The sequence below is a fragment of the Danaus plexippus genome (genome assembly GCF_018135715.1).
Source record: "Danaus plexippus chromosome 16 unlocalized genomic scaffold, MEX_DaPlex mxdp_23, whole genome shotgun sequence".
Classification (NCBI taxonomy): Eukaryota; Metazoa; Arthropoda; class Insecta; order Lepidoptera; family Nymphalidae; genus Danaus; species Danaus plexippus.
This window is the reverse complement of record NW_026869851.1, coordinates 2,084,463-2,105,043: the sequence shown is the minus strand read 5'-3', so window position 1 is coordinate 2,105,043 and position 20,581 is coordinate 2,084,463. Positions and strand designations below refer to the sequence as shown.

General features: G+C 35.9%; 1 protein-coding gene across 2 annotated transcripts; it reads left to right on the top strand.

Moving 5' to 3' along the window:
• The first annotated feature begins 487 nt into the window (after window positions 1-487).
• LOC116771656 (synaptic vesicle membrane protein VAT-1 homolog-like) lies at window positions 488-20,539 on the top strand. 2 transcript variants are annotated; one of them, XM_061528075.1, is made up of 9 exons: window positions 488-856; window positions 11,319-11,448; window positions 12,605-12,820; window positions 13,856-14,007; window positions 16,313-16,416; window positions 16,702-16,757; window positions 17,162-17,356; window positions 17,569-17,806; window positions 18,573-20,539. In XM_061528075.1, the coding sequence occupies exons 1-9, from the start codon at window positions 606-608 to the stop codon at window positions 18,614-18,616; spliced, it is 1,386 nt and encodes a 461-aa protein (XP_061384059.1). In that variant the 5' UTR covers window positions 488-605; the 3' UTR covers window positions 18,617-20,539. The 2 variants fall into 2 exon arrangements, with proteins under 2 accessions (XP_061384059.1, XP_061384060.1); XM_061528076.1 differs by having other exon boundaries at window positions 489-856; window positions 17,569-17,776.
• The last annotated feature ends 42 nt before the right edge of the window (window positions 20,540-20,581 follow it).

Here is a 20,581-nt window from a genome sequence, read left to right as displayed (position 1 = left end):
CCTGTTAAATGATCAACAAGTTGCAAGATATCCATTTATAGAAACGCAAGAGGCCTGGCTATTAATTTATAGGGGAGTATGAAAACTGAGCTTACGATATCCGATATCGCAATGAACCCTGAAAATATTATTGAATGCGATTCAAATATTATTTGAAAACCCTTAAACGCTGCGTTTAATTCATTGCCAAGTCACGTCTGCGGTGTAGTGCTTTAATTTCTAAAACCCAAAGAATAACAGGGACGTGGGCGTCTTAGTCACGGGTTTTTATATCGTCTATGGAGTAATAAAGTTAATCCAGGTCCTGTGTAGTGCAATATCGAGCGAAGTTGGTGCGGCGGGACGCGGGGTGGCGCGGCGGCGGCCACCTGTTCGCCGCCCCCGCGCCCCTCGCCCCCCGCCGCCCGTGAGCACCCTCCTCCCCCCGGCCCCGGCCCCCGCCCGCCGCCACCCCGAGCCCGCGGCCAGCTGCGCGCGCGAGCCCTTCCCACCACTCATTCGTTTCGCGACGCGTCGTCTCGCCGGCCGGCTTCCGTCTGATTCGATCGGGTTCATTCTCATCGCGTTTCTCCTATTGCTCGATCGTCTCCTCGCTCATATCAAACATGACGGAAAGCACTGACGCCCCCGCGGCCGCGGCGCCCGAGAAGACCCCCACCGAGAACGGGACCACCGAAACCCCGCCAGAGGAGACCCCGGAAAAGGCTACCGAAGAAAAAGAAAAGGAGACACCCCCGCCGAAGGAGATGCGCGCTGTTGTACTCACCGGCTTCGGTGGTCTTAAAACGGTCAAGATTTTAAAGAAACCTGAGCCTACGGTGGGCGAGGGAGAGGTCCTTATCCGCGTTAAGGCATGGTGAGTATTTTTTGTAACTATTTGAGGCGGTATGAATCGTCGAGTATAGGTTTTCAATAAGGTAGATTGTTTTATTCTTCTCAAATTTAGAGTTATTGAAGAATCCTAATCTTTACTTTCTACAACGTGGGTAGATCATAAAGTGTAGAAATCTTGTTGGAAATTGCATCAATTTATTTTGAGTTACAATTAAGCATTTACTCACTTTTCCTTTTCAATATAATAAATTTCACGGGCGATGAGTCGAACCTACTTACCTAATGCCGGTCGCACCGTACGATTTAATCCAGCGTATCGTTTGCGCGTCTCGACCGTTTCACAAACATCTGCCTACCGCGCCGTCTTCCCCAGGTTTTGTATCCGATTGAAATTTCTGCACGTACTCGCCTCCATCGCCGGCACCCGAATCGGATTAGCATTCTAAAGAGTGCGTGCTTATAAAAAAATCATTTTAAAATAATATCCCGCAAAATCTTGAAAGCCGCTTCAATATATGTAACTTGTGAGTTATAACAGAAGTTAGAAAATCTAAATCCGTGTGATAAAGATACGGGCTCATTGTTTGATTGAATAAATTGAAGTTTGTCACCGGACGCCTTGAGGCGAGTTCACGCGAAAGGGAGTTTAAATGACTTATATTGTTCTTTGTTCGTTTTTATCGCTCCAATGCTTCAGATAATGCGAAGACAAGTCCCGCCGGCTACTCACGACTCATGACTTATCTGCCACCGTTGTCGTTTATGTTAACTGGCATAGAAACACTAACAAAGCGCGCACTTGACTCGGGCCATTCATCAATTGGTAAAGTAGCCCTTCATAATAATGTTATAACCTTCACGATCGTTGAAGTCTATCTTAATAGACGACTAAGTTAGATTTAAGTATGGTCGAATGTCATGGGGAATCAGAGGGAGGCAATCGTTATTGGACTCGTAGGTGTAAGTGTAAGGCGAAGCGCATCCTCTCGCTAAATATAGCTCGCTTATCGCCGACTTACTATGTAAATGACCGCGACACATACAACAGCTGCCGCGAAAATATAAACACTGCTACATAAATTGACTGCTATTCAAGCGGCACTGGACGCTGGTTTGATGATTATACTTGTACACAACACGGTTTAGATCTTAAACGTTTTTATGTTATATAGGTTCTGTTTTTTCTCATGCATACCTAGATGCAAATAACGCATATTTCTAGTTGGATAAAATAAAAAAAAGATACCTACCTCATTTATGTCAGAGATCGTCGTTTCTGAATTGTAAAAAATAAGTTATGAACTTACACGAAACTTGTAGTAAAATGTATAAATAAATAAAACTGTGTAATATTTTTAACTTCTATTTGCATAGGGTTCCACTAATCCATAGCCAACCAAAATAATGTTAACTCAATATTTTGACGTCCTTAATGGATTTGAGTAAAGATAAACAAAATAGTAGATAAAGTAAGTGGAATTCACGTCTAATTTTACGGGAAGCGATTTTTACGCAAGCGTAATACGTACAAGGGATCTTAAAATAGATGTAATGTAAACTTTAGAGATATATTTACATGGAACTATCAGCCATTTTCGGTTGCTCACAAGGGTTCCTTAGTTGATAGCCCTATTAAATGAATGTCGGCGAGAGTTATAAAACTGAATTCAACTCTACGGTACAGTATTGAGAGCAGATGCCCCGCGGCCGCTGCTCTTAAACTTTTTGTTGCATATGAAGAAGGGATCGTTCACACGAATAACACACCATTATATTCAATTGGGTCAAGTCGGTGTCAGAATCGTCTTCCGAGAACAATCCGTACAGCTAACGCCCTTGTACATGTGGCTTTCTCTCGGAATCTAATTAATAAAATAATGGAAGACATTACGACCGTTTCCTTTGTGTTACATTTATAGTTATTAGTATTGCTCATATTTTCAAAGAAACCGATTGATTTTATTATCGATGTATAATCTCTTATCGATGATTCCACAGCCGTCATGATGTCATTAGCTCGGTACAGTTTTGCACCAAAATTACGTGTTAATTGCTCACATCCTTCCCTTTGTTGATTTATCAATTTGAAGTCTAAAAATACATCTGCCCTTTGAGAACTGCTCCCGAGTTGTATAGAGTTGACTGCAGCATTGTGCATTTTAATGGACTTCGTAGCCACATAAGATGGGAGAGATGAATTTGTTTATTACCCTCTTCCTTATTGAGAATGTCTGAACGAGATAGCTCTTTTCCTATGACTCAGTAGAAAGTAATGCACTTGAACCAACTTGATTGAAACACTAAGCCAAGTCTTTACCCCCCTTAAAACGGTGAGTGGGTGTACTCATATCTTTTTTGCGCGACTTCAGTTTGTAATAACTATTATCATTAAAGATTCACTGTCTGACTTTAACTAAATGTCTTGACTTCTGAAGAATTTACCGATTAACTCAAGGTCAATAAAATATTTTTGAGTTCAGATTGAAGCTGCAGGTGTTTCATACCCTGGAATTATGGTCGGCAATAACGTCGTTTCTTTTTTGTTTTTGAAGTGGTACTTATATGTAAATAAGTTCATATCGTCTGTAGCAGCTCGCTGTATTGCTATCACAATTGAATTTATGTGGGGGAATTAATTTCATTTGCAAAACAATGGTGTGAACATTAAGACTGGGCGTGCGTCACTAGCTTATTTTCGATACGTATGTTTAAAACTCGCTGATGAGTCAGGAAGATAAGTTAGTTAAGTTATCGATATTGACTCATTAATGAAAGTTATTAAGATTTGCACAGATATTAAATTTTTTATGTAATGATAAAAGACAAAGTCGGGTCATATGTCATAGCTTTTTAAAAAGTTATTGTCATAAACGTTCGCTGTTGTTAGTCTCTCGAATAATTATTTTCTTTGTTGTCACCAGCGGTATGTTTAAGACATTTGGTTTAGGACATGTGGCGACTATAAAGAGAAATCCTTGATCGTAACAGATGCTGGTGGCGGGTCGTGTTGCGCTCCTACTGTCGCCGACGGGCACATTGTTCTCCAAGTCAATGAACTTGCCAAAATGTTTAACCTCAGACTCTATACATAATCGATTCAACTCCCACTGTATATGGAGGCGAGCCCATCGCATTCTCTTAATCCTCGTTTTTTTAACTCAATATACACATTATAATTGACAAATCTTCTAAATTCGGAGCCGTGTGCGTTTCTCGGAATGTCGAGCGATGTTTCATGAGTGCGCGGACATGAAATTATCGATTTGATTACGTGTCCGGTAGAACCATCGATTTAGGACAGTAATATGTAGTTTTGAGTTCTGTCATGTTATAGATTACTATTTTTCGATTGCTGGTTAGATAGATTTGGAATAACCCATGAGTTGGTTCGCAAAAGGGGTGTGGTTGCGTCGTGTCGGCTGGCGCGCGTCGGCTCCCTGTTAGGGGGTGAGGGTTGCCTTCGCGAGTGCTCCTGTAATGTCTGGCGGGGTTGAGGGGAAGGAGGGTATGAGCGGGGGAGGGCGAGGCCGGGGGGCGACGGGGAGCAGATCAATACGACGCGTCCCCAACTCCCGGTTCCAGCGACCAATCTCCGCAGGCCCTGAGTCTTTCGACGCCGATACTTTTTTATAGGTATCATTAAATATATACATCCATAACTGGTACACATGAAATATTTCTCGTATCATACTTATTTTTAAGGTCCTGCCGTCTTTATATTTTTTCGTTCAAGTCTAGGTTCAATGCAGACATTTAAGTCCAACATCATTATAGTTATAACATTTATAACTATAACATATTCTCATTTTATCTTGGAATAATGTCTATCATTGTAATGATGCGGTACACAAACTGCTTGTTTAAAATGTCTCCTATTTAAGCTGTATTTTTGGAGTCGAATAAAAAAAGCTCAAGCCATATGTTAGTGATGAATGACTGTATATTCTGTTGTATTTCACACGTGTTCTTCCGGTTTTTGTTATTTAATAGTCTAAACTTGAAAATCAAACCACTTTTTTTGGAACGTCTCAGTCGAGGTTGTGACATAAAATATAGTTCTGGATTGTGTTCTCGCTATCATTAATCAACGGATCAGATTCCGTAATTTATCATCGGACGTATCTGAACATAATTTTAGCTTTTAATATTGAAATAAATCGCAATCAAGTTTGTATATTAGCAAAGTCGAAGCTGTAGCACGAATGTGTATTCTCTGCATTAGAGCCGTATTTTTTTTATATTATCTTTGTTATGGTGATGTTGGAATTAATTTTTTTTATCCATTCATTTGAGTCACGCGTCCGTTTCGATTAAGTTGAATCGCCTAATTCAAGGTTAGGGTGGAAATTTTGGGGTGAACTCGTCGCCACACCAACATGTAGGTACTCCCTTCTTTTATTCGGTAGGATTTTGTCGATGTTTCCTTCGCATATTTTCGATTACATTGCAAAAAGTACGCTACAAATACGATCAAGTGCTATATATTATGCTTATATGAGAGTTCTAAGTAGATTGTATGCAAAAAAAATTCCTAGTCACGAGTAATGTTAAAATTTATTCATAGTGTAGTCGAACGTTTACGTGTTTAGAGTGTGAATTCCGGTGTTCGTTGTGGGTCTATATATAGTTTCGATGTTCGCCCTTACATGAGCGGTTTGCACGTGCCCTAACATTTGGGACTGTCTCCCGAGGCCAGAAAGGGACGGTCAATGTGATACAACACGCAACATTTGGGACCCGTATATGCCCTTTTCTCGCCCGCATCCCACCTTCTGCTGTCCCCATGTGGTTTGTTTAATAAGTCGTTTAAAAGTTTTGTTTGTATATTTGATATCATAACGAGAATGTTCCTTAATTATAAATCGTGACAGGAATACAAATTCCAATAGTACCGTTAACGATTTCTTAGTGATAATTGAAAATTTTGGCGAATTATGCTTTATCGGACTGTCTATCTTAATGTCAGCCTTCAGGTGGAACATAAAAAGAAATTCTTATCATTATAGCCCTTATCCTGTTTTAACTTCTAAGTATCGATAAGGTTTCGGAATTTTCGTATGAGTATTGACAGAAGATAATGTTGTTTGTAATATTGAATATACAAACATAAAAGTCTAAGACTATTATTAATTATCTGTAAAACTTACTAAAGGATACGTGTGTTACTTAAATATGGCGTCCGTGTTTATATTAAACACAGGAAACTAGACATATTTGATAATCTTGATATGAGACCTAACTGGTATGAAGTGAATGTTGTAACTGTAAAACTAATATCATATTTACAATGAAAATATATAATTCAAGTAGATATCATGAAATCAAATAATCATCTTAAACGTGCCTCAAAATTCGTATACATTTATGGGCACAACAAAAAAGATGGCCCGAAAATTCACTAAGTAGACGTAAAAAGTGGCATACTCCGGCTTTTGTATCGAAGGGCACTGGTTACTCGAATCTTCTAGAACGCTTATTATCAGAAGTACATTGCTTTTGAAAGCGATAATTGACGGACAGTAAATCGATTTCTTGTCTGAATTACATCCGACATTAAATGTTTATAACGTTTTATTACTTGTTACGTTCCGATAGACATTATTTAATATTACATATTGATCAGTGCTGATTATAATTAAGTCGTTTTGAATATTATGTATAGATAATATAATGTTTGTGAATGAAGAGGGTTATGGCTGGATAAGTTTAATGCATGTTTAAATTTATGGTCTATGGTCACCCCAATGTATCCAACCAGCTGTAGAATGAGGACTCACTTCCTGAGAGGACAATTAACGCTGACATTATTATTAATCGCTGTGTAAGTAAAGGCTTTCACGAACACACCACAGAGCAAGGATCTACGGACCAACAATAAAATTCCTTGTAGGCAAAGATTTTCTGTATGAATATATATATATATATATATATATATATATATATATATATATATATATAATTTCTTTGAACTATTTGTTTATATTTTAACAATAAACTTCGTACGATACGATCTTATATGAAGTAGGCCATAGCTTTTCATGTCGATTTAAAAAGTATTTTATTTGTTGATAAATCCTAACGATAATTTGCTTTTTGGTTGTTAGTCACGTATTATTTTAAAGTGTATTATATATATTATGATTTCGGCCATAAATTAAAACAGAAATAAATTTAGCAATGTAACATCGATAGAGTCACTTAACAATAGTTTAATTTAAAAAAAAAGCAAAAATTTTCATACCTTTGTACCCGGCTGACAGCTTCACAAAGTTTCATAAAATTAAATAGGAAACCGGTAATTGCTATTTAAGATTACATTTAAGTAAAATGATTTTTATTAAATTGATTTGATAAAGTATCATACTATCATGTAGTGTTGCAAAACCGATATGATCTTAATGTTGACAATTAAAGCGCGAAAGCCAAAAAACCGATAGAATAAATTCGGTCAGATAAAATCGTTGGTCACTACATCATTAAATACTAACTACCCTAAATACTTTAAGAATAGTACTGTGGCATAGTCACGCCACTTTGACATAGTATTTTAAAAATTCCTCAACGCACGCGATGTAGTTTTGACGTAAATGTCATTTGCCGAGAGCGTTATTTCAATATAACCAAACACGAAACTCAGTTATGTTAAACGCTCAGTTTTTAAGCCTGTATAAAAATCACGCTTCAGGATATTATAACATATTAATAGAATATAAAACAGCGATAATTGATGCCACAGTTTCCTGTGTCTATTCATCGTACGTTCGTAATACGTAGGTTAGTTCACCAACTATCGGATACGTACGGAATACAAATGATTCAAAATGCACGCGAATGTGGAAATTCCATTCTATGCGGTTTTGTGTGTGTGGAACGTGAAATAGACTTATTTTTATTCATAAATCATAATATTGGTCGTACTGACCGCAACGTCTCACGTTGCGTATAATCATTTCATATTGACTCATTACTAATTTATGGCGCGTAGCTGTCGGTGTTGTATGCACAAAGATTAAATTCGATTTAAAAGACACTGATCGGATTCATTCAGCCGCGTTCATCACTAAAGTTGTATTGAGGTTCTATATTTATAATATCCTTAAATATAATCAAAATTATTTAAGAGGATTTTATCTCTATGTTTTTGACGAGGCTAATTAAAGTATTGCGATGAGGAAATTTTAATCATATTACCGATGGCATTTTTAGTTCTCTATTAAGTTTGAAGATCAAATTGGATCCAATTAGTGGGATTACTGACAGTTGAGTCAGTCATTTTTGCTAGGAGCATATGAGTCTTCACATTAACAGTTAATTATCATACGTATATAATAAAAAGAGAACTTAATAGAATTACATAGTTAAATATTTAATAACTAAAAGTATGAATACATTTATAAAATGCACAAACTTCAAAACACGCGAATAACATCTTATAATATTTAATATAACGTAAATAAAATACGATTATATTTTTTATTTCGTGCAAAATAAAGTGAATTTATTATCTATATACTCTCGAATAACGACGTCGTAGTTGGATACAGTTAAGGACTTTCCCGAGTATAAGCACGTCCGCGGTATGAAACATGAGCGCCGAACGGAAGAAGTTTGTAGTGATGTGGCGGCACAGACCGAATTACAATCATATAAAAACTTTTTATATCAATACTTAATACTTATTTCATTTGAATTGTCATAGACAAGTAGCTGTCTGTGTGACTGTCAAGTCAATAAGATAAATTCTAGCTATGAAAAGACGTGAAGTGCACGTCTTTGCACGGATGGAGGCCACATTTAAAACAACCAACCAATTAAAAAGACGTGAATGTTTTTAAGGATGTATCAATGCCAAATTCACTTACAATGTTGGATTTTCATGATAAAATGACTGTTATTTACAAAGATATTATGTGATATTGAAAAAATATAATCGTGATTGTCACAATAATTGATATCCAGGAAGGCATGTGGGTACAATATAAAAGTGCTTATTAGTGCCATGACAATAAAATGTTGATTTTTTAAAGTAACAGTGGTTATGTTTGATGTCGCTTTTGGTCGCGTGTTAGTAATGCTTCACGGCGGCGCCGGAGCCCGGTGTATGACGTGGCGTCGCGACGCCCGGCGGCTGACTAAGTCCAACCCTTGTCTGATTAATTTTTCAACCCCGCCAGGCCGTTGGCTCATTCATTTGTGAGTATCAGACGGGGGCGTCGGTGACGAGAATAATCTATTCATAATTATTCGTCGCGTATCATTCGGCTTTGCTTAATAAACCGGAAAGTTATTCGGAATGCGTGAATAGAATTTCTACATAATTCATAAATCGCATTATAGTTCCACTTACGCTCTTGTAGGGTTGTAATCGCTTTACTGTAAAACACTAGAGGAATTTGCAATAAGAATTTTATACTTTAAGATTTCTAGTGTCTTAATCCTTGTGTGACTTATCAACATCTTAAACTATACAGCCAATTTAATAAATACATAAGCTCTCAGTAAGACTAGTGACGTTCGACATGTTTATGTAACACAAAAGAGTTTTTATGTTAAAATTCACAAACTATAGATAAAAAAATATAGTTCATTTTAATGCACCCACTGGCCTATAGTAGTTGTATAACGTACATGGCGATTAACAAAGAAATTTAAAATTAATCTGTTCCACGATTCAAATAATACTTAATTTCTTACCTGAGTCTATTACATCTATGTGTGTAAGAGGGAGCCGTTTAAATCGTTGAACAAACGCTCAGGTAGCGTGCGTAGAAAATTCAATGTGAGAATAGGTGGAGATAATCTTGGCTTAACATTCCTGTCCCTGCTGAGTCCTAAACGATCCAATTGACGATAAGTCTCAGTTTCAAACTGCACTTCCCGAGACTAATTGAACCAATAAAAAGTATGCGGGCGCGAATAGTACGTTGCATTAGTATGACGAAGCCCTTTCTTAGGGTCCCACGTTACTGATTAATTATTTACAATTACCTACTGCTGCATTAATGTTACTGTCTGAGGGGAGACGTGGCTGCCCCGGCCGTCCCCTCGAGTGAATCAAGCGAACAACAAAACAATGTAAACATTAGCCCCCGGCCGTGATTCATTCATTTCGGATAAAGGTCATTTTAATAGGAAGCTATCATTTTGGAATCAAGTGTGAATCATACGTTCAATTATTATTTTGCGTGACTTGTTTTATGATTTTATTTTATTATAGATTCTCAATATAATATAATATTATTTTTTTATATTCATAAACAAATATGTAATAATATATACGAAAGTATTTAAAATACATAGTTTATTTTATTTCGTTTACATCATTGTATATAAATTTTATGCCAGAAATAGGCTGAATAAAGCAGTGCTTGCTTTATGGAAAATATTATAATATATTTTGTAATAATATGTTTCATCGTAGTTGTTAATTGAACGCATACTGTTATAAAATTAAAGAGAAATCTCGATCGCGTACAATTTTAGAATAGGAAGAGTCTCGTTATCTTATATTCCGTGTTAGTTTTCTGTTCATGCGAGACCACCCACCGTACAGGATTTAGATTCATTCACTCGCGTCTCAAACTATCTCATTTAATTATATTCTGTTTCCGAACGCAGCCTTTCATATTGTTTTTTTTTTATATACATAATATATAACGACTCCAAAAAAAATTTTGTGAAAGATGTATGTTAATAATTTCATATGAAGTTTTGTATAATTTTTGACTCGGAATGACAATCCCTAATAAAGTTAAAACCTTTATGCTAATAATCTTCATATTATATTCATTTTTATACATATTCGCCTTAAGTTTGTAACAATGACATTTTTGAAATAGTCTTACAAATTCTCGGAACGTATAAGTCAAGTCGCTTTGTAGGTAAACAATATAACGACGTCAGATTTCCATTGTACAAGTTGTCTGTCTGATGAGTGTAGGTATAGACAGATGAAAAATATAGTATCGATGCCACCGGTGGGGGGAAACAATCGCGAATATCGATTACTTCGACGCACCCAGTTTGTACGCACGGCACGTAACTACAAACAACAATTACATGTATTTGCGTCCGATTGCAATGTATATTAAGTAATTATGAATCATAAACACTCACCGGTTCTCGTTGAATCGTATACGAATTGATTCTAAATTTAAAAAAAAAATCGATGATTTTTAATATAGTGTTGTACAAGCAGGTATCGGTTCTCATCGATAACCGATGATTGATATATAGAAGTTTTTTTAATATTCAAATGTATATTCTTTATGCCGGTCGTGTTCTGGCGCGTGATACAAATAACTACCGCATACCTTTGCCTCAATATAATAATTAGGATCTCCGTTTTATTAAAATGTAACGGGTGCTATATAAATACGATGATTCACTGTTAGTATTGTAGTTTACTCGTGTTCGGAATAATTAAAATATGTTTTTATAGTTTTTAGTGCCTACTTAACCTTCTAATTTTTTTTTATCTATAGCGGCCTGAACTTCCAAGACCTGATCGTTCGTCAGGGAGCTATTGATTCTCCTCCCAAGACGCCGTTCATCCTAGGCTTTGAGTGCGCAGGAGAGATCGAACAAGTCGGAGAAGGAGTAACCGATTTTAAGGTACTTGAATTAAAGTAATACAAATCTATTAAAAATTCCTTTTCTGTATTTATGAAGTGTAAAAAGATCGCACTTGGTTTACGTTCAACAAGTAGACTTATTTTCCAGATGACTTGATATAATAAGTAGGTATAACACCTAAGCGTATTACTTACAGTACAAGATGTTTGCCTCACATACTTGACAGCTAACAATGACATATCTCTGTGTCATTTCCCAGATGACAAGTATGTCATTTTATGTCACACTCACTTTACATATAAGGTTGTGTGAAATATCATTGTTAAAATGACATTATTCACTATCATCGGGTGGCAATTATAAATAGCTTTATAATAAATATACAATGCCATATATAAATATAACCATTGTTATGCCATAAAGTCATACCGTTCAAGGTTTTATTAACTCTATTATTAAAAATGCGTTCATTATTCTCACCGCGTTTATTGACATTGTTAAAGATGAATGTTTTGTGCCGGAGCGTTTTGAATAAAAGTAAATTATACCAAGTTTCGTCTATGGTTCTATTGACCTGCCTAATTTGATTGAGATGTCCCGCCCCAGACGAATATTTTTTTACCGACGCTCGTCATGTTTTTTTTTTATATTAACACGTGTATGAATTTAGTAACATATTGTTCAGATAAATCTCTTTTGATAGATTGGCAAGTGAAATGAAAGCTATATCTGTTAGTGGAATGATAAAAAACGGCGCAACAAGCAATAGATGAACACAGGACGTAACCGTTACTATTATTAATTATAGTAATTAAAAGTAAATTTGCAGTCCATTGACTTACTTTCATGGATAAAGGAAGGATGTTGTATTTTATGTTAATGTACCATTAAGTTGACTAACTTCGTAAGCCTAAACTGAATGTGAATGCGAGGAGATCTTTTTATACCCACAATACATATGAAAATGCTAATACTTAACTGTACACCACAGATAATATATTAGTATTTTTTATGATTTATATACAAAGGAGGTTTCATGTTAGGGTTTTTTTTTTTACAAATAAACTTAATTGTTAGGATATTTTCTGTAAAAAAAAATATTATTTGTACACAATTGCGTAAAGACAAATTTTTTAGGTATCTATTTTCAAATAAATATCTATCGTAAATTTTTGTTATTATCATCGTAACTAAGGTTGGAGATCAAGTGGTAGCTCTGCCGGAGTACAAGGCCTGGGCTGAGCTGGTGGCTGTACCCGCCCAGTATGTGTACGTGTTACCCGAGGGTATGTCGGCCTTGGACGCTGTCGCCATCACCACCAACTACGTGGTTGCCTACCTACTGCTCTTCGAAATGGCCAATCTGACACCCGGCAAGAGCCTACTCGTTCACTCCGCTGGGGGTGGCGTTGTAAGTAACTTTAGATACTATATATATCTATTATAACATAACTATATAACAACTAAAATGAAATTTGTTATAAACTGTTCTGTCAAATCACACTGTTCTGATACGAAGACTCATCGTATTGATCGTTATTCGTTAGTATAGCAATAATTCATCATTATATATATATAATTACGCGAAGCCCATAAAACATGTCGCGTTTGTAGAGATTCCCGTTGGTTTTTATTAATTCTAGAGTTTCAGTTACATTAACTATATAGGATTGCACAATACGAATGAAGCCTTCGAAGCACGACTGCGGAATCTGCAGTTGCGAATTGAAATACGTCTTTTATTCCGTTATAGCACAGATAATAAAAAAATACTACGCTCTCTTTGTAGCGTTCGTTTTATAACAGAAAATAGAATATTAATAGAAAAAATGCTTTATTTTATAAAGAATAGAAACTATTATTTAAATAAACCTTAAAAACGATTCGTATAATGTGAAATCTTTGGTCTTTATAAATAATAAGGGAAAAATAAAATCCCGTCGCACTTGAAATGCACAAATAAATGATGTTTGCTAAATATAATCTTGTGCCATCGACCCTGGGAACTGTTTAATATTTACTCGGCATATAAATCGTATGGGTGAAGGAGTTTCGGTTAAAAAATATATATGTTTAATGTCTAATTGCACTGAATTGGGTGAGAAAATCCTAGTGCGCTCTGGAATGTTCTCCGCTTCCGCCATTACGTCATTAATTATGATGGTCAGTGAACCGTAATTTGAGTTTTGTGTATGATAGCCGTTGCTTAATTGTATCAACATATATGAAATTGTTTTCCTAAATTATACGTACGCGGCTCAAAACTAATTTGATTCAAACAATGTTTCACGCTGATGTTATTATTGCTTTCATTATTCCGTTGAAGCTGAACTTCATTATCGTGAGCATTTATTATTGTGATAATTATTAAATTATCTGACATTGGATGAATATAATTATTCATTTGCATGTATTAAATTTAAAAAAAAAAACTGTTTGTAATCAGGGCCAGGCGGTGGCTCAGTTAGCGAAGACGGTTGAAAACGTGACCGTATACGGCGTCTGCTCCAAGAGCAAGCACGAGGCTCTCAAGGCCAACAACAACAACATCGACCACCTGCTGGAGAGAGGCAGCGACTACACAAGCGAAGTCAGGAAGTAAGTATAGCATTCTGTACATCATTTAACCTTTATATATATATAGATTAATTATTATTCCAAATTTAAATATGGAACGCTTTACAATTCTGCTTTACATTCAGCCAAAAAATCCTCGATCGATTTGAATACCAATTCTATCATTGTATATTCATTTGTAAATCTTTTAAAGCTTATAGTAACAACAAGAAGATTTTATATAAATCTAAGGTATAAAGATTTCAATATATATTTATAATATGACAATCAATGTTAAGAAGAAAAGCCGCGAAGATAAATATTTGCAATAATCGTGGACGTTAATTAATTGCATTCCACTGAACAGCGTTAACGTTTACATTTCCGATATGTTCCTTTGTGAATCACGTCTTTAAAAGTGTAATATGGATATATTTGGTGTAAGAAAATTCTGAAAATCATATCGCCATTAAGAATAATGTCAGATCCTTTTAGTATAATTATTATTACTTGGATGAGATATGAAGTTTTGAAAGCAAAATTTCTTTGGTTTTTTGTCTGTGAATAAATAGTCTTTGGTAACTTTTTTTTGTCAATCCTCTTTCTAGTAAAAGTTTTACGATTCATTAAATTGTGTGCAAACAAATTGATGTTGAATGAGCGCTCGTAATATTTTTATTACGTCTTTTACGTTTTACGGCTATTCTATCGGACACGAGTGGCGATGAATTTAAAATTGCTCAAAAATTGTACGGAAATAGAACGTCTTACATTTCAAAAATATTGCGCTGTGTATCGGAACTAATAATATCAATTGTTATTCAAATAGTAACAAAAAAAATACTGAATAATTCATTACTGTATCAATTTAATATTTTATTTTCTAACAAGTCATATCCATTTGTTGCAAGAGGTATGTATGTAAAAAAAAAGGTTTTATTGTTTTAAAGAAAGTATCGTTCAAAGAGGTTTTAATATTAAATGATAATTAATTAACAATCAGAGGTTTTAAAAATAAATTCCTTAATAGCATCAACGGAATATGTGCAAGACGTCCAACAAATTCCATTGGATAATAAACCAATTGTTCTACATCCCAGCTCTGTTAATTGGTTGTAATTAGTGTTACATATTTCTCTGTACCACCCATATCGCTCACAGCTCTCGTGTGATACAAACAAGCCAGTGTAAAATGAACCGTGGCTCTGCTTAATGTCTTCGAATAGGGCTGTCAGTTATATAGTATTGTTTATATTATTTTTTGTTTCTAAACGTTCATGAGCAATGTTTTTATACTCTTAAGATTTCTTTGAACTAATCACTCTTTTAAATTTTCTACAAACTTAAATTTTAAGGTATTGACTGTGATTTAATATATTTATTTTTAACCTTCTTAATAATTGTCATCATTGTTGCTAGTATGAAAAATACTTATAAACTAGAGATGAAACGTTTTTGATATGATGTACAAATAAAATTTCGATTTATTTAGTAAAATATATGTACCTAAATTCCATCTAACACTTGTGTCCAATTAATATAGATCTATACTTAAAGAGCCCTTAAGAGTCCTGTGGGAAGACAGTTTTGATAAAGTCAAGGTCTAATTACGTTGGCGACCATCTAATTGATCCATTTATATCACAGGGTAGAACTAACTCGACGCATTTATCCTCTTAAATAGACAAATATAAAAATATCTTGCGCTATGTTCATTATAAACAACTAGATGTATGTGAGTACGTTAAGCAAGAAGCAGGCGTAGTATCGTTCATTACTACAGAGTACAGATACACACTTAGGACTAGTTTGAGTCTGTCAAATTAAATACAGATAGTTCCTAGTTTTTCCATTCGTGTATCTTCTCAGACTATATGTTTTTCTTTTTTTTTTTTTGACGACGCGAACTGTTATTAAGGATACGCAATATAAGTGTGTAGCAGACATTAAATAATGCGTTTTACTACTGTATTCATACGTCTATGAATATAAAGTGCTGTTGGACATTCAGCCAATCACATATTCACTTGCAAAACATCAATATGATATTGAGTCTCGTCTGAATCGATTTCGTGGTTTACTAACTTTAAAGTTTTATAGGTAACTTATATGTGTAATCGATTTTGATTTATTATTACCGAGAATATGTTTATTTCATTCGGTTTAAGAATGTTTATGGAATAAAAAAAATGATCAATCGATTATTTTGTACACCACTCACCTTTCTGTCTCCATGATTATACCAAGCAATCAAAATGGTGGAGTGACAGATGTCATTATTTATTATTGCCAATTGCATAATATAATTAAATTTAGGCATTTGATAAATTGTAATCTTTTCTAACAGGTCATCCCCTGATGGCGTGGACATTGTTCTTGATTGTCTGTGCGGCGAGGAGTGCAACCGCGGCTACTCCCTCCTCAAGCCCATGGGACGCTACATTCTTTATGGTACGTTGTAAATATAGAACAAGTCATAATGTTCTAAGTAGTGGAAACAATCTTTCACTTTTTACGACCCAGCATTCGGGATGTAAAAACGATATGACTTAGAACCCGATATACGCGGCCGATTTTAAAGCGCTCGTAAAGAGAATCGAATAAAAAACAATATGGCCACTCATATCTGCTTACGGGTTGTTGACGTTTTTGTGTCGGATTTTTAAAACTTCGGTTAAATGTCTACAAACGGTTCTGTTAAAAGCATTGTATAAATGTTTAACTTTTATATGACAGGCTCATCCAACATCGTGACCGGCGAGACTAAGAGCTTCTTCAGCGCGGCGCGTGCTGTGAGTATTTAATGATTCTCTCATCTGATTAACTGGAATGTGTCTATGTCTTAGCTTAAACCGTCAAAATAAACTCATTTTAAGATCTTCACTGCACCAAAAGAATGAGTGCGACTAGAGTTTAATTAGCAGTATAGTATGAAATATTTAAAAAAAACGCAACTCCTTTAAAAAAAAAATATTGATGTATCCTTCCCAAATATTTTCAATACCATTCTGTCATTCAAGATATACTTACAATATGATCCAGCCGCTCCCTAGTTTGCGTTTCTGACACCTGTCAATTGGTCATGACTGGTGACGTCACACTGACTAATGGCACCCATTAACTATCTCATGAAGAATGAATGAGACTGACTCTATTAATAAATGTATGGTACACTGACCAATGACTCCGTCCGCAGTGGTGGCAGGTGGACAAGGTGTCTCCTATCAAGTTGTTCGATGAGAACAAGAGCCTCGCGGGCTTGAACCTGCGGCACCTGCTGTTCCAGCACGCCCGGGGCGACACCGTCCGCCGCGCCGTGGACAGAGTGTTCGCGCTCTGGAAGCAGGGCCAGGTCAAGCCCCTGGTCGACTCCACCTGGGCCCTGGAAGACGTTAGTTGATCACATCTGGTTTTTTTATATAACTTCATCTGTTCGTGTAAGGTTATACCGGGATCTTTATTATTATATTTATCAGTGAATCACTGATAATTGTTATTTTTGTTTTATGTTGGACAATGGTTGCTATAAAACAGTTTATTCTTTTCGAAGGTATCATTATTATACGGATTGTAATTTATACGGATATTTCCCTTTATCATCAGGTCGGTGAGGCTATGCAGAAGATGCACGACCGCAAGAACATCGGCAAGCTGGTCCTAGATCCTTCCTTGGAGCCGAAGCCGAAGCCGGCGACACCGGCCAAGGGGAAATCCGGAAAGGAGAAGAAACCAGCCAAGGAGAGCTCCGAGGAGAAGAAGGACAAGGAGTCCAAGGAAGAAGAGAAGAAGAACGAGAACGGTGACAAGAACGGTGAGGAGGTCACTAACGGTAGTGACGAAGGTCAGTCTCGATACAACTATGACCAGGCATGCGATTAGTAGACCTCGGATACAGAGATAGCGCTTATGCTTACGCTTACACGGACAAGCTGTTAGTATATCATATTATTTGCATATACGCGACAAGACGTTATTATTATTATGTTGCCAACTTGGGAGGTCTAAAGTTTTTAGGTAACGCAGCCAAAACGCACATTACTGGCTTCGATGAAGCCCGCCGTCATCGGAGCTGACAGTCTTTAGACGCACCGCGCAAGCCGCTTGTTTGAACGCTTATTATTTTACTCTTAACATAAGTTTGTATCGTCGAACTAAATACGGACAGTTTACAGTTATGATTTCGTAAACCCTAATTGACAGTGTGATGATTTATGAATGTAAAACTGAATATTTTTCGTATTCAGTTCGACTATTCGAACACGCGGTAAGGGTTTTATATTTTATATGATCGTATTATAATTTATTTATATAATTCGTTTTACAAGACCACGAACCATCCGTCTAAAGGCTGTTCTGAATGTACGTTTAGTAATTTGGTCATATGTTCGAGGTTCGACTGCTTGTTAAACAATTAAATCGGCGTTATATAAGTTTTATTTAATGTTACAAACGAATTTTTTTCTATTGCTTAAGCTTGCAAACGATATTTAAATTTTATATTATATCTTCTAGTATAAAGTGTAAAAATTCCTGTTAATACGTTACTCTATATAATCAAAGTGACAGATGACAGGTACAATAATAATAATAATGATTACATTTTCCAGAGTCGAAGGAAAAGGAGAAAGAGAAGGAGAAGGAATCTAGCTGAATGGTTTCCCCGGAGACCTGGACCTCTAAGACCACCGTCAACTGATTATTTTATAATATATTCTGACCGCCTCGTCTCGGCGTCTCGCTGTGTTGCCTCGTTAATTTACTTCGTTCATAAGTCTGAGTGGTCCGCCGCCGCGCGTCGGACGCGACCACGTTTACTTTAGTTTATATATTATCATTATTTTTTTTACATCTATCATCACATATTATAGTGTTATTTACGAGCGTATTTTTTTAATGATTACAATTTTTTTTAATGCATTATTTTATTATATTTTTTTTAATCTGGCCTAATTTAAGTTTCCGAACTGTCGAGTCTTATAGTTTAATGTTAAGACTATTTTAGGATGAGATATTTTAGTCTGCGGTTATTTTGAATGGCTATTGTATATCTAAGGTGCAGAGATGCTTAATCTTTATGTATGTTAAGCTTTAATATTTTATTAGTAAATGTTTAAAATTTTCGGCCCCGGAGACCCACACCCGCCCTCCCGTCGCGGGTCACTCACTCACTCGATCGATCATTCACTCACTCTTTCGCCGCACTTTTGGTAATACAAACGAAACCCTTTGTGTGATATTTTGTAATAGGCATGCTAGATTTTTTACGATGCCTTTATATATTATTTTTACTTTGAGCTTAAAAGTCAGTTGAGTGTTTTATAATTATATTTTTTATACTTAGACGTTTTGTACATTATTTTCTAGTTAAGAAAAATAACAAAAAAAAAATTAAATAAATATGTTCTTCAGCTGTCTACAGCGTCGGTAAATTCTCGATCGGACGAAAGTTTTTTCTCAAATTTGATATGAGGTCATATTTTTATAGAAACTAAACTAAACTCGGATCTCTGGTGACACGAACCTATCTTTACACTCTTTTATCACATATCTAAACACACCTTAACACTGTATATTAGATTAACGTTTTGATAACAATATTCACATAGTTTTCTTTATACCTAGCATATATTAAAGGACCCTTGAGTTTTAATGTTGTAAGTGACTATCCGCCATATTATGTACAGTGTGGATATAGCCTATGTATAACGTACCCAGTACTAATGAACATTGTATCTGTATTACATATCAAGAGCATATTGTCATATATATCTGAAAGGCTGAAGTAGTCCGGCAGTACCGGAATAAAACGAGGCTCTGGTTTCCGTATAATTGCATACGATCAGCTCAATAAATACCTGCCATTGTCGACGCTGACGCAAACATGTTCGATGTGACGCGGAAACTGACATGTAGAATATTTTATACGTTTTTACCTTTCCAATTTTTCGATAATGTTTTGCACGAGCATAATTTGCGTTGGCGCGTAATTTGATGTCCGACCTTCGTATCACTAAAAGTGTTTAGTCGATTGCCGCTGAGACTCCCGCGTGTAGTGTGCTCGCGGCGCCGTGTCCGTGTCGCTTGTAAGTTGTATCACAGTGGCTTGGTGCTAGTTTATTGTACGCGGACACAGCTCGCTTCAGTGTTCTCGGACCAATATCTTAATGCTTAGTCTTCATCGATATCTTTGTCGCTTTATGTGTCAAATATGTGCGAATTTCTTAATGTTAACGTATATGATTAAATTTAATAAATTATTGTGTATCGACTATACCTGTGTAACGGTTTAGATTAATTTGGATTCTCTTTTATATATAGCTGACGACGTCGATGTCCGTCCTGACTGTCGCCGCGCTGTCAGTGAATGTGTCCAAATTGTTGTAGGTTTAGTAACTTTTTGAATCCAGTATTTATTGCGGGGGGACGCCATTGTTGGCGTTTGACAGGCGACAGCGTCAGTTGGCGCGGATATCGGTTGACGTATTACACATTTATTTTTGTAAGGGCGGGCCAGTGTGATATCTATAGTATGAAATGGATAAATAAATATGTATGATCTGTAAAAATGCTTAAATGAGTCTTTTATTTAATATCCCAACTCACTTATTTCAGGACA